This window comes from Urocitellus parryii, chromosome 10 (assembly GCF_045843805.1).
Source record: "Urocitellus parryii isolate mUroPar1 chromosome 10, mUroPar1.hap1, whole genome shotgun sequence".
Classification (NCBI taxonomy): Eukaryota; Metazoa; Chordata; class Mammalia; order Rodentia; family Sciuridae; genus Urocitellus; species Urocitellus parryii.
In genome coordinates this window covers 22,307,194-22,325,586 of record NC_135540.1, presented here as the reverse complement: position 1 = coordinate 22,325,586, position 18,393 = coordinate 22,307,194, and the positions used below count along the sequence as shown (strand labels likewise).

The following is an 18,393-nucleotide window of genomic DNA, read 5'->3' as shown; positions in this document are numbered from 1 at the left end:
GAACGGTCATCTTTAGTGACCCTACAGATCAGGCCAGGGCTAAGGAATTTGTTGCCAGCAAGGGCTGACCAGCAGAGGATGGGACTCCACTGTGGGGGGAAGTGCTGCCGAGGCCCCAGCAGAGATCAGAGGTAACATTCCGATGCTGTCAATCCTAAAAAGGGCTTTAAGCCCCAAACCCATGCTCAGCAACAAGACAATAAAACATAACTACAGCCGGTGACATCTTTAGTTGCAATTTTTTTTAAAGTGTCAGCCGAGGCAAAACAATGAACACGTCGGTATAAATACTCAATCGTGCCTTTCTAATTACTCAGTACTAACAAACACAGAGCGAGTACAACAGAAGGACTTAACGGCTGTTCCCCACGGACCTCATTTTTTTTAAGCCTGGATTCCAAGTGTTTCTGACCCCCAGAGGAATGCATAATCTGAGGGCAAAGAAGAATTTCCACTATTTTCTCCCATGACCTTCCAGACTCTTCCCATTTCATTATGCTAAAGGGAAAACTCGACTTTCCAATTCCAAGGTCAAGAATAGCAGCGAAGGAACCACTCGGCAAAGATGGTCTTTATTTTTCCTTGAAACAGAGCTTGAGAACAGGCACCAAGGAACTATCACATGTATCTGAACATCATTTTTTTTCTCCCAAAATGATCCCTCAGGGGGGGAAAAGGGATTTGCTTTATATGTAGATTCTTCCAGAATCTTCAAGGAAGATTCTTCCCATTAGTTTGATCTCAAAAAAAAAAGAAAAATTGAGGAATCCTAGCCCGAAATGGCCCCTAACACATCTAGTTTCAGATACTTAGAGTTACAAAAACAAGAGGAAGCTAAAATATTTAAGAGATTTAGTTATTCTGGAGATGACCTAAAATTTCTAAGTTCAGTGTTTAGGGAATATAGATCCCTTTAAAAGGAGCAAGGATAGTGGATACATTAAGACAACCATGAACACACATCTCGGGGATGTTTTTAAAAAGAAAATGTTCAATTGTGCTGCAAATAGGTACTTGTGGCTTAAGATAACATTCCCTGCAAACGCAATAGAAAGATTTTAAAAGGTGCTCCATCTCAAAAGCCTCAGACAGATGTGGCCATCTGCTCTGGAAAGCTGTGCTGAAAAAACGCAGACCGTCTCTGGGATGAATAAAATAACGTCAAAGGTGTCTAGAGTTCAGAAAACTTAACAAGAGGGTAAAATATTTCTACAGTACAAGCTGAACTTGTATATTAATTTAAAAATATGGACACATTTATCAAGTGAAGAATAAAAAGCAGACACCTGCCGGACATGGTGGTGCATGCCTATAATCCCAGCAGTTTAGGAGGCTGAGGCAGGAGAATTATGAGTTCAAAGCCAGCCTCAGCAAAAAATGAGGCAATAAATAACTCTGTGAGACCCTGTCACTAAATAAAATACAAAATAGGGCTGGGGTTGTGGCTCAGTGTTCAAGTGCCCCCGAGCTCAATCCCCAGTACCAAATTTTAAAAAGCAGACACCTGCTTATCTAGTAAGACATACAAATGCATATCTAAAAATGTGCATATCCAGACTATTCAAAAAATATTTCGTTTCCTATGGGAAAATGGTTCTGTCTTACATCAGGTATATTGGTAGTAGATACCTGTCATTTCATATTAAGCTGCACTTAAAACAAACCCCTTCCCAAGTATGAAGAATTTTACTAATGAGATAGAGCTCATCTCCCATCATAAAGGCTGAAAATGACAACCACAGGCTTTCCCAAACATCTTGTAAAAAGATAATGTCACTAAATTGATCATATATTCACACCTAAGACTACTAGCTAGTGCTTCAAAAAAATAAAATCAGTGATCTGAGGCTGGGGCTATACCTCAGTGGCAGAGTGCTTGCCTAGCATGTGTGAGGCACTGGGTTTGATCCTCAGCATCACATAAAAACAAATATTAAAAAAAAAAAAAGTCAGTGACCAGAAATTCCAGTAAGATGGTAGCTACTACTCCAGTTTCCAGAGGCAGCAAGTCTACCAAGAGCCCCAGGCACAGGGCAAACAGTATCTACACTCTCCTGCAGTAGCAGTGTCCTCTCCAAGCCCCCACCCCAAAATAAAAAAATTAAGTCTACATATCACCAAAGCTCCATGATGCAACTTTGAGTGTCATTCCTGGTTCCCAAACCTTTTAAAATCCTGCAGTCTTTGATAAATCCCCTTTCAATGCAGAACAGCTAGCACTTGTCACCGAGAAACCAGACCAACATAGGCTCAATATTTTTTAAACTTTAAAACTGTACAAATGACACTGTCAAAATGCTTTCAGCACTATTTTTGTTAACATTCCAAAATAAAATTTTCCCAACTGAACCACTCGTTAGTACTCACATTACTCTCCATGGATGCTCATATTTTGTTACCCTTCTCCATCTAGCCAGTGGCTACCCTGAACTGTATCTTCCCCCGTCAATCTATGCTCAAGTCCTACTAAGATTAAAATGGCCAATGAAGTCCTTATTTTCTTTAAAACAAGGGGAATAGTAGAGTCAAAGATTCTGACATTGACAAAAAATGAAGTGTCACAATTTTGTTAACAGCCACACCACAGTGAAAACTAGGAATCCACTGTTTTCTCACTTGGGATTAGCCCTAACCAGTTCTATCTTTTAAATAATCTCCGTGTGTTATTGATTATTCTCAACCATACAGGATTGATACTTTCTCCCTACCCACGTTAAATCAGGAAAGAAAATTCAAGGATGTCAAACCTGAAGCCATTTTAATGTCTAAATGAATCCTTGTATGGCATTTTATTTTAAGCACAGCTCAAGATAATATAATCCACCTCCATACGAGAAAATAATGTAAAAAGCAAATTAAATTTTATAGTAATGGTTCAAAATAAGAACTAGTGAGAATTTTAATGAACCCATATACAAAGCACTAACTGGGGCGAAGGTGCTATAAATTAACTCTACCAAGTTTGAACTTGAAAATTAGGAGTCAATTAATACAAAACTGTTCCTTGAATGCCTGGTCTTTCCGCCCACAGCAGCTTCACTTAACAGTGCAGGGCTCATATTTGCATAATATGTTTCAAATTTACTAGTTCATTTACCACACTTCTGCTTTCACTGAGATAATCCAAGGATAAAATGTTCCCAGTAATAGGTTTTTAAATCAACTTTCAATCCTGTATCCTAAAACAAAACAAAAGGATGGGAGCAAAAGTTCTGGCCAAATTAAAAAAAAAAAAAATTAAGTCTATATATCACCAAAGCTTAAAGTGTTCTTCACATCTCTTCTACAAAAGAGTATCTTAGGACTTGTTTACACCTACTCCTTCCCCACTCCCCCACAAAATGAAAGTTAGTATCAATTTTCAAAGAATAATTAAGAAAATTTTATTTAGATTTTTTTTAAATGAAATAACCTCTACTCTAAAGTGTTTTTTTAAATTATGCTTAGGAAAAAATGAGAGTCATAATAAAACAAAAGCTACTAAGTATTTTAGGAATGAGTTAGCCTAATAAGGATGCGTAGATATTTAATCTCAATCTTCTTTGCTTGTGTGCTTTAAGGACAATAGGGACCTTGCTTCTATTTTTTTAAATAGTTGGCCAGAACATTATGAGAGTGAAGTTAAAAAACCATAGAAGTGAAGAAAAGTCTGTCAGAACACTATAAAAGTATCATGAAACAAAATTTGAGATTTAGGGGCTGGAGGTGTGGCTCAGCGGTAGCGCGCTCGCCTGGCATGCGTGCGGCCCGGGTTCGATCCTCAGCACCACATACCAACAAAGATGTTGTGTCCGCCGAGAACTAAAAAAAATAAATATTAAAAATTCTCTCTCTCTCTCTCTCTCTCTCTCTCCTCTCTCACTCTCTTTAAAGAAAAAAATTCAGATTTAGGTTTTTTTACTTTTAAATAAATAAGATAAAAGACATTATTGTTGCTGTATGTATGTACGTGACTGTATGACCAATGTGATTCTGCAACCTGTACAATCAGAAAGATGAGAAATTATACCCCATTTGATTCAAATGTATGCAATGTCAAGATCATTGTACTGTCATGTGTAATAAAATAAATAAATAAATAAAATGTCTATGGGGGGAAAAAAGTTTCTTAAATGAATAGTATTAGTGTCATAGCTAGAAATGGAACCTCAAGCATAATAAGGCAATAAACTCTTGAGAAAAATATTAAGAGCATCTTTGACCAATGACAAACGACTGGTCTTCAGCCCTTCTGAAATACAAAGCTACTGCAGTGGACAAAAGAAAGGGGGTGTGTGGAGCCAAAAAGCTCCATCAGTAGCCACCATCTTGGAAGATAGCCTAATTCATCACTGCATCCCTACAGTGCTACGCAGCCTGCAGGCGGTATTTAAGACTATTTGTCTAATGAATCAAGACAGATTCTCCCATATACTTAGGTAACAGAGCAGTGAGTCCACTGGGCATGGTGGCACACATCTGTAATCCCAGCGGCTTGGGAGACTGAGGCAGGAGGATTGCCAAGTTCAAAGCCAGCCTCAGCAACTTAGCGAGGTCCTAAGCAACTCAGTGAGACCCTGTCTCAAAGAAAAATATAAAAAGGGCTGTGGCTCGGTGGTAAAGCATCCCCGAGTTCAATCCTGGTACAAAAAAAAAGAAAAAAGAAAAAAGAACAGTGAGTCTATATAAATGATGGAACATTTCCTGCTGGTAATAACCAATAAACATTATATGTTAAGTGACCCAACACATTATTTCCGATTTAAAACTGTCCGTTTTCGTGTCAGTTGGGGTCTTCTAAGCAGACACCAAGAAAAACTTACAAATATAAGAAATGTTTTAGGGGAAACATTTATGAGAGAAAATCGGGGGTGGTGAGGCTAGAAGAGAGCCACGAGATAACAAAGGAGGTCTGACCCCAGGGAAAGGGGAAGATAAGGAAAGCAGGCAGGCTGGATGGTGTGTTCACCCAGAGTGGTTCTAGAGAAAGTGTGGTAGGGCCACCTGTCAGAAGACTGTCTCCCTGAGTGTCCTTGAGTGTCCCTGTCACACTTAGTCACTGGCTGTGGTCAAAGATGGGAGGCATGGCACTCACACAATGATGCGAGTTCGGAGCAGCTGGGCCTGACAGTCAATGGTCATTCTCCCTGCATCGGAGTGGTGACCAGTGACTGGCACAGCTCCCACAGTCCAGTTTTTCACACTATCATGGCCACGGGCATTCCCTTGGACCTCTAACCCCACCATGAATTTAATGCTATCTTTCATTGATTAAAACATTCCACCATAAAGCAGAAAACATTCCATTATGTTGTATACTACCAAGAAAAGTGCTAATTAAATCTTTATACTGTAGCTTCTCAACAGTTTGCACTTTTATCATTACTAAGTTTCAGAGTTTGGAGTATCTTAACCGTAAAAAAAGTAAGCTAACTACATATGTTAAGATACTTCTAAAACTTCTTCACAATCCAATTCTTCTGGTTCACTTTTCATCTTAGTCACCAAAATCTGTTTTCCCCCTTTTTTTTTCCCGCGCCACAGAAAACATTGGAGACGCATTGTTTCCTTAAGGGGGGGCTTCACTGTGGCATCCAAGATTTTCTTCCATAATAGTCTTAAGTCACCGATCCTCCGACTTTCCTTGACCTAATCAGAATGTCTCAGTAGAAGGTTTTCAACCACTAGAAGACTCTTATTTCTTCTTTAAGTGGTTTTCAAAAGGTGTGCGAACTAGAAGACTAAGAAGCCTGGTTGTCCAAACAGGCCAGGAGAGGTACCAACCAAATTCCTGGCTCTTCATAAAGCTGCTTTGTGGACAGCAGCTACACAGGAAAGGGTTAAGGGTGTACCTCACTAGTAAACCATGGGCTTATTAGCACACACAAGGCCCTGGGTCAATCCCCAGCACAGGCACACACAAAGTGTAGGAATAGTATTAAATCTTACAGAGACCTGAAAATAAGGTATAATGTCTTTAGGATACCAGAAGATTATTTTTATTCTCTGTCCCCAACTTAGCCACAGCATGTCACTCCACCTCAGTGAGCTCCAATTTCCTCATTTTTATTTAATAATGTGGTTAAATATGTTTCCCTAAGTTCTCTCTCAACTGTTTTCAGAGGCCTTACCACTGAGTACTTGTATGACAGAATCTAAAGAATGATCCTAGGTGTCCTGGTCCACCCAGAATATTTTCCCCATGAAACACATGCAGCTAAACTAATTTCCATTGACAGAATCACTCTTCTGAATGAGACCATTAAATGAATGGGCTGGTTCCAATCTGGTGTCCTTTGAGGTATGTGTGTGTCTGGGTGGGGAAGGAAGATGAGTCCAGAGGCAGCTGATTCCTAAGAAGCAAAGAGGAGGCCCCAAGGAAATCAAATACAGGAAACATAGGTTTCAATGGGGAAGTAGAATCTGGCGATGACAGGCTTGGAGGCCACAGATGATGATGAGTCACCAAAGAGGACACTGAGTCACAGGGCAAGGCCTCACCCAGAGAGAGCTCCAGGAGTCCAGGCCTCCTGCCCAAGACAATCCTCACTCATTCTAGAATTTTTATTTGAGTAAGTCTGTCATTGCTGTAGGATTCTAGGTAAGTAAACATTAAACGCTCAACAGGTATATCCCTGACAAGCAGGTTTCACAACAGCATCTGAATGAATTATAATGGGTTTATGAGAAAATAGGACACAAAAATAAAAAAGCAACATTGTCAAATGGTAAAGGTCAGTTCCAAGGAGAAAAGTCTTCCTAAAGCTAGGTCATGGATAACTTTTAAAGCAAATATAATAAAGCAAATATTTTTCATTAACAGGCATAAGATGGATTTTCCCATTTTGAATATGCCTGCCAATAGAAACTCACGTAAAAATGTGTAACTTTATCTGTAGAAGTGATTAAAACAAGTTTGATATAGCTGTTTATTATCATTATAATTACTGTAAGGTCAAACTAAAAGCATCTTTCCAATGGCATCTAGCGTCAAACACTTATGACCATAAAGGAACTCCAAGCAATATTAAACACAAATTAAACAATATGGAAATGCCTAATAGCAGAAACCTGCTCCATAAGTCTCAAATCCTTTGGAAATGCCAGGTAAAAGCTTTGAAAGATTACTTTAACCTCCTAGGAGACATGAGATCATCAGAAAGCAATCTCTAGTACATTCAACTTCCAGACAGATCTAGCTCTGAGGCAATGATTGCCAACCAAGATTTCAGAGCAACCAAGGCCAGGGGCCTTGGTTTTTAGAAGCCTCAGAATCACCTGGAGGGCCTATTAAAGCACCAGCTGGCCAAACCCACCCCAGAATTTGATTCCGTAGGCTTGGGGCAGGGCCAGAGAATAAGCAATTCTGGCACGTTCCCCTTTGATGCTGTTGGATCAGGAGTCAAGCATGGAGAACAAATGTCTAGAGCATACTAAAGAAAAACTATCATGAAATTTTTGCCAAAAGTCAAAATAGTATTGTTTAAAGTGGGTTAAATCTATTTTAGTAATATTATTAAAACACTTGGGATTTTTTGTTTCTGCAGTGCTGGGATTGAACCCAGGGGCACAATGCAGGAGTGCCACTTTCCCAGCCCTTATTTTTTGAGACAGGGTCTCACTAAGTGGCTGAAGCTGGCTTCAAACTCGCAATCCTCCTGCCTCGGCCTCTTGAGTTGCTGGGATTACAGGTGTATGCCACTGCTCCTGGCTATAATATGCTCTTTAAATAGGGAAGGGGGCAATTTGGAACATAGCAAAAAATCATTGTTGAAAAAAAAAGAAAATGTTATGGAAGAGATTGAAGACAGTGAATGAGTGACAAGAAAGGAATGAACTGGGGCTAGGAAGGCAAGTATGGGCCTTTCCTGAGACCATCTTCACCACAGGGAAAGCCTCAACCCTCAGCAGCTCAGGACCTTCTCAGGACATGTTAGCCAGCAGGTGTTCTCTGCCTGGTGTTTTCACAAGGGTGAAGTATGAGGTGGAGAAAAACAAGATGGAGTAAAGAAGGTCTCAATGGACTGAAGGTCTGTCTTCCAAGCAGGGAAGGGACACAGCAGGTGGTCAAGGTGTCTTTGGGCCCCATCTGGCATGCCTGGCCTTCCCTCTCCAGGCACACTCTTCCCTGAGCTTCCCTCGCCTCTGGCCCTCACACCAGAGCTTGCTTTGCACCAGAATCCTTAGAAACTGAGCCATGATTTGCAGAACAATGAGAAAAATCACAACAATCTGTTAAAAGGACACACGTAGACAGAGCCATACAGTCTGGAGGGCTTTCTGAAGTGCATATAAATACTGCTACATGACTTTAAGTGTCCTTAGACTCCTGGACAGCGGCCCACCTCAGGTAAGTACAACACGTCCTGCCACGCCAGAGAACCTGGCCAGGAGCTGGCAGCAGAAGAGCACACAGCACTTCCTCAGAGAACAGGCGCAGGAGAGAGCACAGTTAATTCTGGCCACCAGCTGGACCCTGCTGGCTCCACAGAGTTACTTCCACAGTCAAAGCTGGCAGCAGCATCAGTAAAGACTACTCTTTAGAGCACTGTTTTGAAGGCAATATTGACATTTTAAAGAGCTAGGCATATCCATTCATGGAAACTGGACTTCTGGGTGTGGATGGAAACCGTGACTTCTTTTTTTAGACTGGTGCTCTTTGAACTTCTCTCTCCAATAATTCATTTTTTGGTTGGCTTTGTTTTCTTGTTTTTTTTTTTTTCTTGTGTTATTGTTTTGTGTGTGTGCTAGGAATTAAACTCAGGTTCTGAAGCAAACTAAGCACGTGCTTTAGACCACAGTCCCCAAATCCATTTTAATATCACAGAACTGGACACTGGGGGCGGGGTGCAGGGATACAAATAGATTCTTTCAGTCCAACCAGTTTTCCCCTCAAGGAGGAAATCTGCACTACCATTTATCTTTCCTTACCTGGCTAACTCTGATTCACCCTCAGGATTCGCCTCTCCAGGAGGCCTGCCTCAAATTTCCAATCCCTTCATTACTACAAAAATTGCCATCTCCCCCAGGGGAAGCCAACTACTCAAGGGAAGGAAACAGGTCTTTATCTTTACAGACTGTGCTTGGCACATGGTGATACTGGAACTAAATACAGCCTGCTTGGGTATACACATGAGGCACGTAGATATATATAGTTTTTGGCTCAAAACCAAGAAGTGAAAGGAAGATAAGTACAGCAGGGATGAGGGGAGAAAAAGGGGGGAGGGTGGGGATTAAAATCGAATTCCTCAAATGTATGACTTTGTCAAAATGAACTCAAATATTACATATAATCAGAATACTCAAAAAAAGAAGCTACAATTAAGAAAAAGGACTATTCAGTTTTCTGAGTGAACTCTATGAAAAAAATCCATGTACACATGATATTTAATTTGTTGTCACAGAAATGTTTTAGGAGCTCAAAAACTAGGATGGTAACATAACGAGTCACCAATGTACCCAATTCTCATTTTTAAAAGTTATGAACATTTTGAAAATCTATTTGTTCATCCTTATCTCCACATTTAAAATATATCTTAAAGCAAAAACAAAAATAAACAGGAACTTGTTCCAGATTGAGCTTCCAGATAGATGACTTTATCCCCTTAAAATATAAAGTCCTACTTAATATTTATTTAGAATATAGAAAACTAAGTTATTTGACATCAATCTTTGCCTTCTAAAGCATATTGGATTTTTTTTTAAATTTTAATGACTCGGCCTTAATTGATAAATACCCAATTATGCTCCACCATTATTTAATTAGAATTCTGTTTCATTTCTTGGAAGCCACCTTAGACTGCTTCTACTTCCATCTGACCATTGTCATTTTGTATTCCTTTTTTCATCTGTGGCTTTTAACATGCTGGACTTGCACATATTTTAAGTAAAACAAGTTTTTAGAAATTTCTCAGAATGCACTGACATCCATTTTAGCTATTTCAAGTCCTTCCTTGTCGCCGTGTTCAGGAGACACTAGCTTGAAGAACAGTCCAAAGGCGCTCCCCTATGTTTCCACCCCACAAACTCCCAGCTCCAATGATACACCTTCCCATCTTCCTCACAGTCACAGGCTTAGCTGCTGCCCTCTCTGTGGCAGCCACACTCCATACCTTTGTGATTACCATTTTCACTAACTCTTTCCCATTACTCCCTAGGACGATGCTAGAAATTGCTTTAGATAGTGTATGTTGAGGTTGAAGGCTGGTGTCTCATGACTACCAAAACAAAGTGATTGCTGACTATATCAAGATGAGACACCAACAACATCATATGGGTTAAATGTCACTTCAGCTGTTATTAATTATTTTAAATCATTTAGGAAAGTACTAAAAGTTTTGTTTTTTTTTTAAGAAAAACAGAATAGTAATAGAAATTCTTGTCAAGGGGAAAAATAAGAACAACCTACAGATATAAAGTGACTTAGAAAGTTAAGCATCAAATGTAATTCATTTGGGTCTAGACCAACTGTTAGTTGTGGGGGAGAGGGGAGGAGACAGATTTTCAATGAATGTGAGGAAAATGTGAACATGACTCAATTACTAGTGAAATTAAGAATTATTGTTTGCTGGTGATAAGGATGCTGTTGTTTAACACTTGTCACCTTTGGGAGAAATCTGCTGAGCTATTTGTGGATGAAAGGAACCTGGACTTTCTGTCAAAACAATGGAGGAAGCAATGAGGAATTCTGGAGAAATAGGATTGGCTGAGAAGCAGGTTGCTGAGTATATGTAGTTTCAATGTATTTTCCCCTCTATTTTCATAAAAGCTTACAATTTTCAAACTAAAAAGGAAGAGAGCATTACGGGTGTTCTGTTAATCCTCTTCTTGGCAGTAGCTGCTCTCCACTGAGCTCCTACTACCCAGCAGAATGTCTGTTCCCAGAAATAGGTTGCAACACACTGTGCCATTCCTCTCGGGTCCACGGCCATCGGTAGACACCATCCTATTCTCACTTGTACCCTGTACCACGAGCCCAACCTTATTGTCCTGGTCCCACCTAAAACAGACCCTACTAACCACCATCACAGAGAAGATTAAATCAAGTAGTCATCTAACACAGCTCCAAGAACCATGCCATCTATATCATACAGTCTAAGACCATGTGACACTCTGACCTTATCAATTCATTCCAGGGAACATAATCAACTATCAACTTAGACAGTGGTCATATGGTATTTCCATAGAGCTAAATCCAGCCCACTCTGCCCAGAACTCTTCTCCAGAGACCAGGTGGATGCCTTGTACTGTCCTGTGAAAAGGCCTTTGGCACTTTACCATTCAGGAGTTAACGTAGTGGGTCTTTTGGGAGATTTTTTTTTTTTTGGGGGGGGGGGGGGTACCAAGGTTTAAACCCAGAGGAACTTAACAACTTAGCCACATCCTCAGCCCTTTTGATTTTTTATTTTGAGGTCTCAACAAGTTGCTTAGGGGCTTGCTAAATTGCTGAGGTTGGCTTTGAACTCACAATCCTCCTGCCTCAACCTCCCGAGCAGCTGGGATTACAGGCATGTGCACCCTTACACCCTTACACTTGATCTACTTCTGATTCTCACCCTGCTTTATTTCATTTTGTAGCACTAATGTCTGCCCCAGAATGTTTCTGTTTTGTTTATAACTGCCCAGGACCTTATTATATTTATTCATTATCACCTCCTCTCCCTAGAAGGTAATGTCCATGAAGGCAAGGACTCTGACCTGTTTGCCTCTGTGTCCTCAGATTCTAAACAGTAACTGGAACGCAGAAGGAGCTCAATAAATATTTGCTGGATGCTTGGGGTCCCAGAAAAGAAGCAAATATCCAAGAGTGCCGAGGGGAAAAAAGCTGACACTATTAACAAAGAATCCTCATCACCCATGCGCACCAGTTCATGCAATAGAAAGATGTCATAATGCCATTTTCTCCACTATCATGTTTAGTCTTCCTTAAATAGTTGAAAATCCAGTGACTACAGAGTAACAATAGCTGTCAATGTATGCCTAATGAGAAAAACCTAATGGGACCACAATATTTTCATATGTCCTCTATGAAATTTCCAACATTCACCAATTATCTCAGAGCTTAGGGAACAGTGCAAATTATATCAGAACTTTCAGAGCACATTTGTCTGTCACTTTTTAAATCAAAATCAGTATCCTCTTAGCCTAGCACTGGGGTAAGCAGCTGTAATTCCAGCTATTCTGGAGGTTGAGGCAGGGGGATCACATGTTCAACCCAGCACGAGAAGCTTGGCAAGACCCTGTGTTAAAATAAAATTTAAGAAGGGATAGGAAGTAGCTCAGTGATAAAGCACTTGTTTAACACCTATAAGGTTCTGGGTTCAATCCTAAGTGTGCCACCCATACCCCTGCTCCCCAAAATAAAAGTTACCCTCCTCTTTTACGTCTGCCTCTACTATTATTCTACCCAAAAGAAAGAAATCCCTACCAGCCACCTCCTGAGAAATTAAAACACCTTAATGAGTCCCTGGGATCCCCTGCACACACACATACACGTGTACACACACACACACACACACACACACACACACACACACACAGCTCTCTGAAGCTGGCTGCAAGTTGGGGGTTGGAGGGGTCAAATTTCTGATGTTTTTTTCATGTCCCAGCTCTCTCTCTCTCATTTTGCCATGTGATTGTTAAGTTCTAAATGAAGAAGCAGAGGCACAATAACTTAAGGTACTTTAACACTATCTACCTTAAAAAAGCTGATGTGAAAATTAAATGATTTAATAATTAGAGAATCAGTCAAGGTTAATTATCTTAACTTTCATGGTCAACATCAGTATTACTACTGCATCTGAAACCATCACACACTTACACTTCAACAATTACAATTCTAGGTAGTGCTCCTTCTCAAGAACCAAGTAAAAAGAGTTTGTTTTTGGTTTTGCTTTTGTTTTAAAAGCCTGAAAAAACCACTATGAACAGACAGTGTGTCATATTCCAGTAAATCTTGATTGACTTAACAAATGTCAACAGGAAGAAAACGCAACCTTTTAAGACAGGCAGGCAAATATTATTTAATATCCTCCAACTTCATTGCCAAGCGCATGTTAAATAAGATCATCTGCTGAAGCCAGTCACAGAGCACCAGGCACCTGGGGGCACCTGATAGAGGGGGACATTCTTGTTAGTGCTATGATCACAGCTTCCATACCAAGTGGGACTGCAGGGACTTCCAGATTTGAATTCTGTCCTTCCCCACATGGCCTAGCAACCCGCAGAGCTATGAGTCAGGCTCTCACATCACCCCACTGTTCCTCTGCCCCTACAGAAGCTTTTCTGCTTTCAGGTTTGTAAAATGTGAAGGCTCTACATGTGCTTCTATGAAATGGGATTAAATAAAGTGTTCAGCAACTAACAGAGCAAGAAGCACCCAAGCCTACATTTCACAGATGAAGATACGGGGCTTTGGTCAAAAGGTCCAGACACCTGTCCCAGAGCCAACAGGTCAGCGTCAGAGCAGCACTAAAATGGGGGACGCCGAAACCTCATCCATAGTTCTTCCCACTAAATGCCCTACTACCCCCCCACCCTAAACTGCATCAGAACTTCTACCAGAACCAGTTTCTAAGCCCAGACTTCCCTCCGCCCTTTGAAATCTGACTTGTTAATTTAAATCTCTCTCCACTTACCATAATTTCTCTCTGTTCTTCCAGATTCTTCAAAAAATTTGAAAATTCACGTAAGGAGGCATCTGCAAAGAAAAAGGAGTAAGTATCTGGTAGCCACAGCAGAGGGAAGCAAACCAAAGGTCTGTGCTCATACCTATGCAGCGCTCGTCATCAGTCTCAGCGTCACCAATGAACTCGAACTTGAAGTCTCTGAGTGAATGAGCAAACTTTCGCTGGGCAGCTGAAAGATCTAGAAAAGAAAGAGACAATGATTACTTGGGGGCTGATTTTAAGCCAAGGCTTAGAAGATGAGCAGAGTTGCAGAGCACCTCTCCACCCAGTCCGCGAAGGCCAAGCCTACTCCCGCCGCCCTCAGCCCAGAATTCTCTCTGGACACCTCTGTTGTCTAGCCCATGCGCTGGCACAGAACAAGTCACTGAGAATCGTTTACTCCCTCCTCACCTTCACCTTCCCAGGTCTGATTATTTCACACCATTCCCCTAAAGCACTGTCCCTGATGGCTCAGGTCAGAACTCGCTCCATTTAAGCTCAGGATCCACTTAGGGCAGACACACATGCTAGAACACGGGCCCTTAAGGAAATATGGCTTCCAGACACCGCATGGAATCTGAGGGTCTCACAATCCAGGGTCAGCCACCCAGGTGCTCTGAAACAGCTGCCAAATGACCCTTACAGCCAGAAAAACCCAGAAGACTCAGAACATTAAAAACAACAACAACAACAACAAAACAACCCACCAACACACAGCATGGGGGGGGGGCGCGGGGTAACTGGAAGACAAGACAAAGTAGAAGAAAAAATTATGTAAAACAACTATAGATGTCAATTCTTTTCATTAACAGTGGAAAACTATTCTTAACAGCTGGGGGAGGGGGGCACTCAGTGGCAAAGCACTTGCCTATCAGGTAAAGGCCTCCATTCCACCTCCAATACCACACACACACACACACACACACACACACACACACACAAAACACACCACACCCCCTATGCTCACTCAGGTTTAGTGACTTGCCCAGCGAGACAATTACCGAGCTGAGGATATAGCTCAGAAGTAGAGCACTTGCCTGGCATGAACAGTGCCCTGAGTTTGATCCTCAGCACTATGAAAATAATAAAATAGGTGAACGTTTATTTCAATGGCCATTCCCCATGCCGGGTTGTTTGCACGGTGTATCTTCATTCAACATTCTCAAGAGAGATATAAAATGGATTATCTCCACTTTTCAACCACTTCAAGCTAAGAGATGTTAAGTGATCTGCACAAGGTTACACAGCTACCACAACAGTCAAGGACTGATTTTATTCAAGAGCCATCTGTCCAAAGCCCACGCCCTGACCAGTACATTAGCATTCCTCTCATCTAAAGCACTTTATAAGAATCTGCTCAATGACTCCCATGTTTCCCCCAGCTCCTGTCTCAGCACAATGAGGACATTATGTTAAATTTCATATCAAGAAAATTGATATGAAATTAACATTTGTTTTGCTGGTTCCACATTTGTTTTCTCTTTAAAATTAAAAAACCACTGAAGGACCTAAATGGGAAAGGCAAAACTGTGAAGCCATTAGAAGATGGCACAGGATTATAATTTCTTGTCCTTGGAGGATGGAAGAAAAGGACAACCAGGGGGACTGCAAGCCTGGCAGGCACATCTGCACCATGTGACTTTGCAGCTCCTCCCCAGGATAACTAGCGTTTCCCAGCCCTTGAATCTGGGGTGGTCCCATGACCAACAGAATATGGGGAAAGTGGCACTGAGCCAATTCTGAGCCTTCACCTCAAGAAACCTGACACACCTCTGCTCGACTCAAAACTGTCCTCCATGTGAACATGCGCAGGCCTGCCTGCCTGCTGGCTGATAAAAGTTGTGTGGCTTGGTCACCCCTTGCTGGCCCAGCAGTTGGCTGCAAACTGCAAAAGCAGTCTCTCTGCACATGCATGAAGGCTGTCCAGAGGTAAGAGCTACCCAGGCTGCAACCCACGTTGACATACGTACATGGCTGCTGTTCTAAGCCACTAGGTAAGAGGCGATTACTTACAAAGAAAATAGAAAGCTAGCATAGAAAAACTAGTCAAATTTGGGTTCAATAAAAAAAACATTAAGCTGGGGCTATAGCTTCAGTGGTAGAGCACTTGACTTGCAGGTGTGAGGCCCTGGGTTCAATCCTCAGCACCACATAAAAATATTTTTAAAAAAGCATTAAGCAGAACTTGAATAGGCCCTTCCTAAAAGGATCTGAAAGAATCAAGTAGCCCAGAGATGCAGGAAAAGGTACTCCAGACACCAGTGACTACTAAAGTGAACATTAACACCTCAAGACACCTCAATACACTCATCCAATCAGCAAGAGTTAATTCTGGTAATTCCAAGTGCTGGTGTGACCATGTGGAGGAACCAATGCTCCTACACCTCAGAGTAAGAATTAGTGTAACTCCTCACATTTTAAGGTGTGCTGCATTTTCTAGGAGATTGGATGATACCCTACAACAACAATTTTCCTCCTAGATAAATTCATTTGAAAAAGAAAAAAAACAACTCATGCCATGGGTACTTGTTAACACAGTACTAAGAGATCCACAGCAGACCCTATCACTGTAATCTCCAGATACCAGGAGAAACAAAATATCTGCCAGCAGCACAAATGAAGTATAGTATGTATAGTCATATGCTGTAAAATAAAAAATACAGTAAACTCGAGTATCACCACAGATGAAACAATTTGGAGTGGGGGAACAGACAATAGCGTCGACATAGTATAGTTCTCTTACATAAAGTTCAAAACAAGCTAGAGTACTTTAGTAGGTTGTTTACATGGGTCACAAAATCCTCGGACAGTCTCCAAAGCCATGCAATGCTTACCTCTGGGTACAAAGGACAACAATTCGGTCAGAGCTACAAAGGTATTAATATCGCAAAACCCCACAGACAGCTAAGGATAGCTGCATTATTCTTCAAACTGTATGTTGGTTTCGATATAGGGGGTTTTTTTTATTTTTTTACCATAACTGCACAGTTAGCCAGGGGTCGGGGCTGAGGAAATACTAGGGATTGAACCCAGGGCCTTGTGCATGCTAAACATGTGCTTTACCACTAAGCTACATCCCCACCCCAAAATTAAATTTTAAAGACATAACAAGCCTAATGCATAGCTCATTAGGCCGTTCTAAAGTAACTCAGTTTCCACTGTAATCCAGTCAGCATGCAAGCACTTTCTAAGATCCAGCCACACTGGCCAGCTCTTGGCTGACATGTGTCAACCCATTCCAGGTAGGAATGCTTCACCTTGCCGCTCCCTCAACTCTGAAGCTCAGGTCAGGAAATGCTCCTCCTCAGACCAGCCTTTCTGAAACAGTGCTACCCCATGCCCTGAAGCTCTCTACGTGCCACCTGCATCTTCACAGCACTGGTTACCAGGAATTGTCTCAGGCAACACATCCTCAAGGTCATCCTCATCCCATTCTCAAACATCACTTCCCTGAAGCAGTAACGGACAGCACTGAGCCTATCTATCCCTGAAACTCCTCAGTCACCATTTAGAGTGGAAACATTTAAAATTCTCTAGTGTAGCTCTTTGAAATATATAGTACATTATGGTCACTATGGCCACCTTCTTACTCCTAATTGCAACCTGCACAACCCATTCCAATGGGAAATGAGTTTCTCTAAATGTTTTCTTCCAGTAGGTTCAGGTCTGTTGTAAGGAAAATAAAGGAAACGCAGACACAAGATGCAGAAGCAAGAAAACAATAGCCGTCCCTCCAAGCAGCCACGTTTATCTATATCAAAGAGCTATGCTAGGTCATTAGTGCCATGACTACATTAACATTATTACTTTAATCCTAGGTGCTGAATATCTGAGATCAAAGTCCAGGCTGATAAGACACAAATCCTCATCTCGAAGGACATTACCATAGCAACTAGATACTGCACCTGTATCAGTTATCTTAGCTTCAAGGAGAACCTGCTGAACCAAGTGTGGGAAACAGAATGCCAGTTACCCCCAGGAGTTTGCTCACCAGAGGAATGATTCCCTGGTCAGAATACCTACAGCCTTATATTTAAGTCTTTAACCCATTTGGAGTTGATTTTTGTAGCTGTTACATATAAGGGTCTAGTTTCATTCTTTTGTGTGTTAGATGTCTTTTCAATAAACGGTGCTGGGGAAAATGATTATCCTTTCTCTGATCCATGTTCTTGGCAAAAAAAAAAAAAAAAGTTGTAAATGGGTGTGTTTACTTTAGGTGCTCTATTCCATTTCATTGGTCTTTGTGTCTGTTTTATGCCAATGCTGTGTTAGTCTGATTATTATAGCTTTATAGTATACTTTGTTGTCAGTACAATGCCTCCCACCTCGTTCTTTTTAGTCAATATTGCTTTGACTGCTTGGGATTTTTGTGGTTCCATATGAATTTTAAGATTTTTTTTTTCTAGTTCTGTGAAGAATGTCATTTTACAGGGATTATACTGAATCTCAAGGGTCCTATTGGGTACTATGGACATCTTAATATTGATTCATGTAATGTATGAACATGAAATGTCTTTCCATTTTTTATCCTTTATTTCTTTCACTGATGCTTTATAAGTTTTCCAGAGATCTTTCAATTTTTTGGTGAAATTTATACCTACATACATTTTTTTGTAGCTATTGGAAATGGGATTACTTTTTCTTTTTACTTTTTCATATAATTTGCTTTTGATGTATAGCAATGCTACCATTTATTTTTTTTCCTCTTGCGTCCTGTAACTTTGCTGAATTTGTTTTATTGGTTCTA

General features: G+C 41.0%; 1 protein-coding gene across 1 annotated transcript in view; it reads right to left on the bottom strand.

The window, feature by feature from the left end:
• The window catches only part of Arhgap10 (Rho GTPase activating protein 10), a 302,252-nt gene that overhangs the window by 217,429 nt on the left and 66,430 nt on the right, over nucleotides 1-18,393 (bottom strand). The window contains exons 2-3 of the mRNA XM_026392727.2: nucleotides 13,750-13,845; nucleotides 13,617-13,678 (exon numbers count right to left, since the gene is read on the bottom strand). Of these exons, the coding sequence (XP_026248512.1) occupies nucleotides 13,617-13,678; nucleotides 13,750-13,845 (158 nt within the window). The remainder of the gene's footprint in view (nucleotides 1-13,616; nucleotides 13,679-13,749; nucleotides 13,846-18,393) is intronic.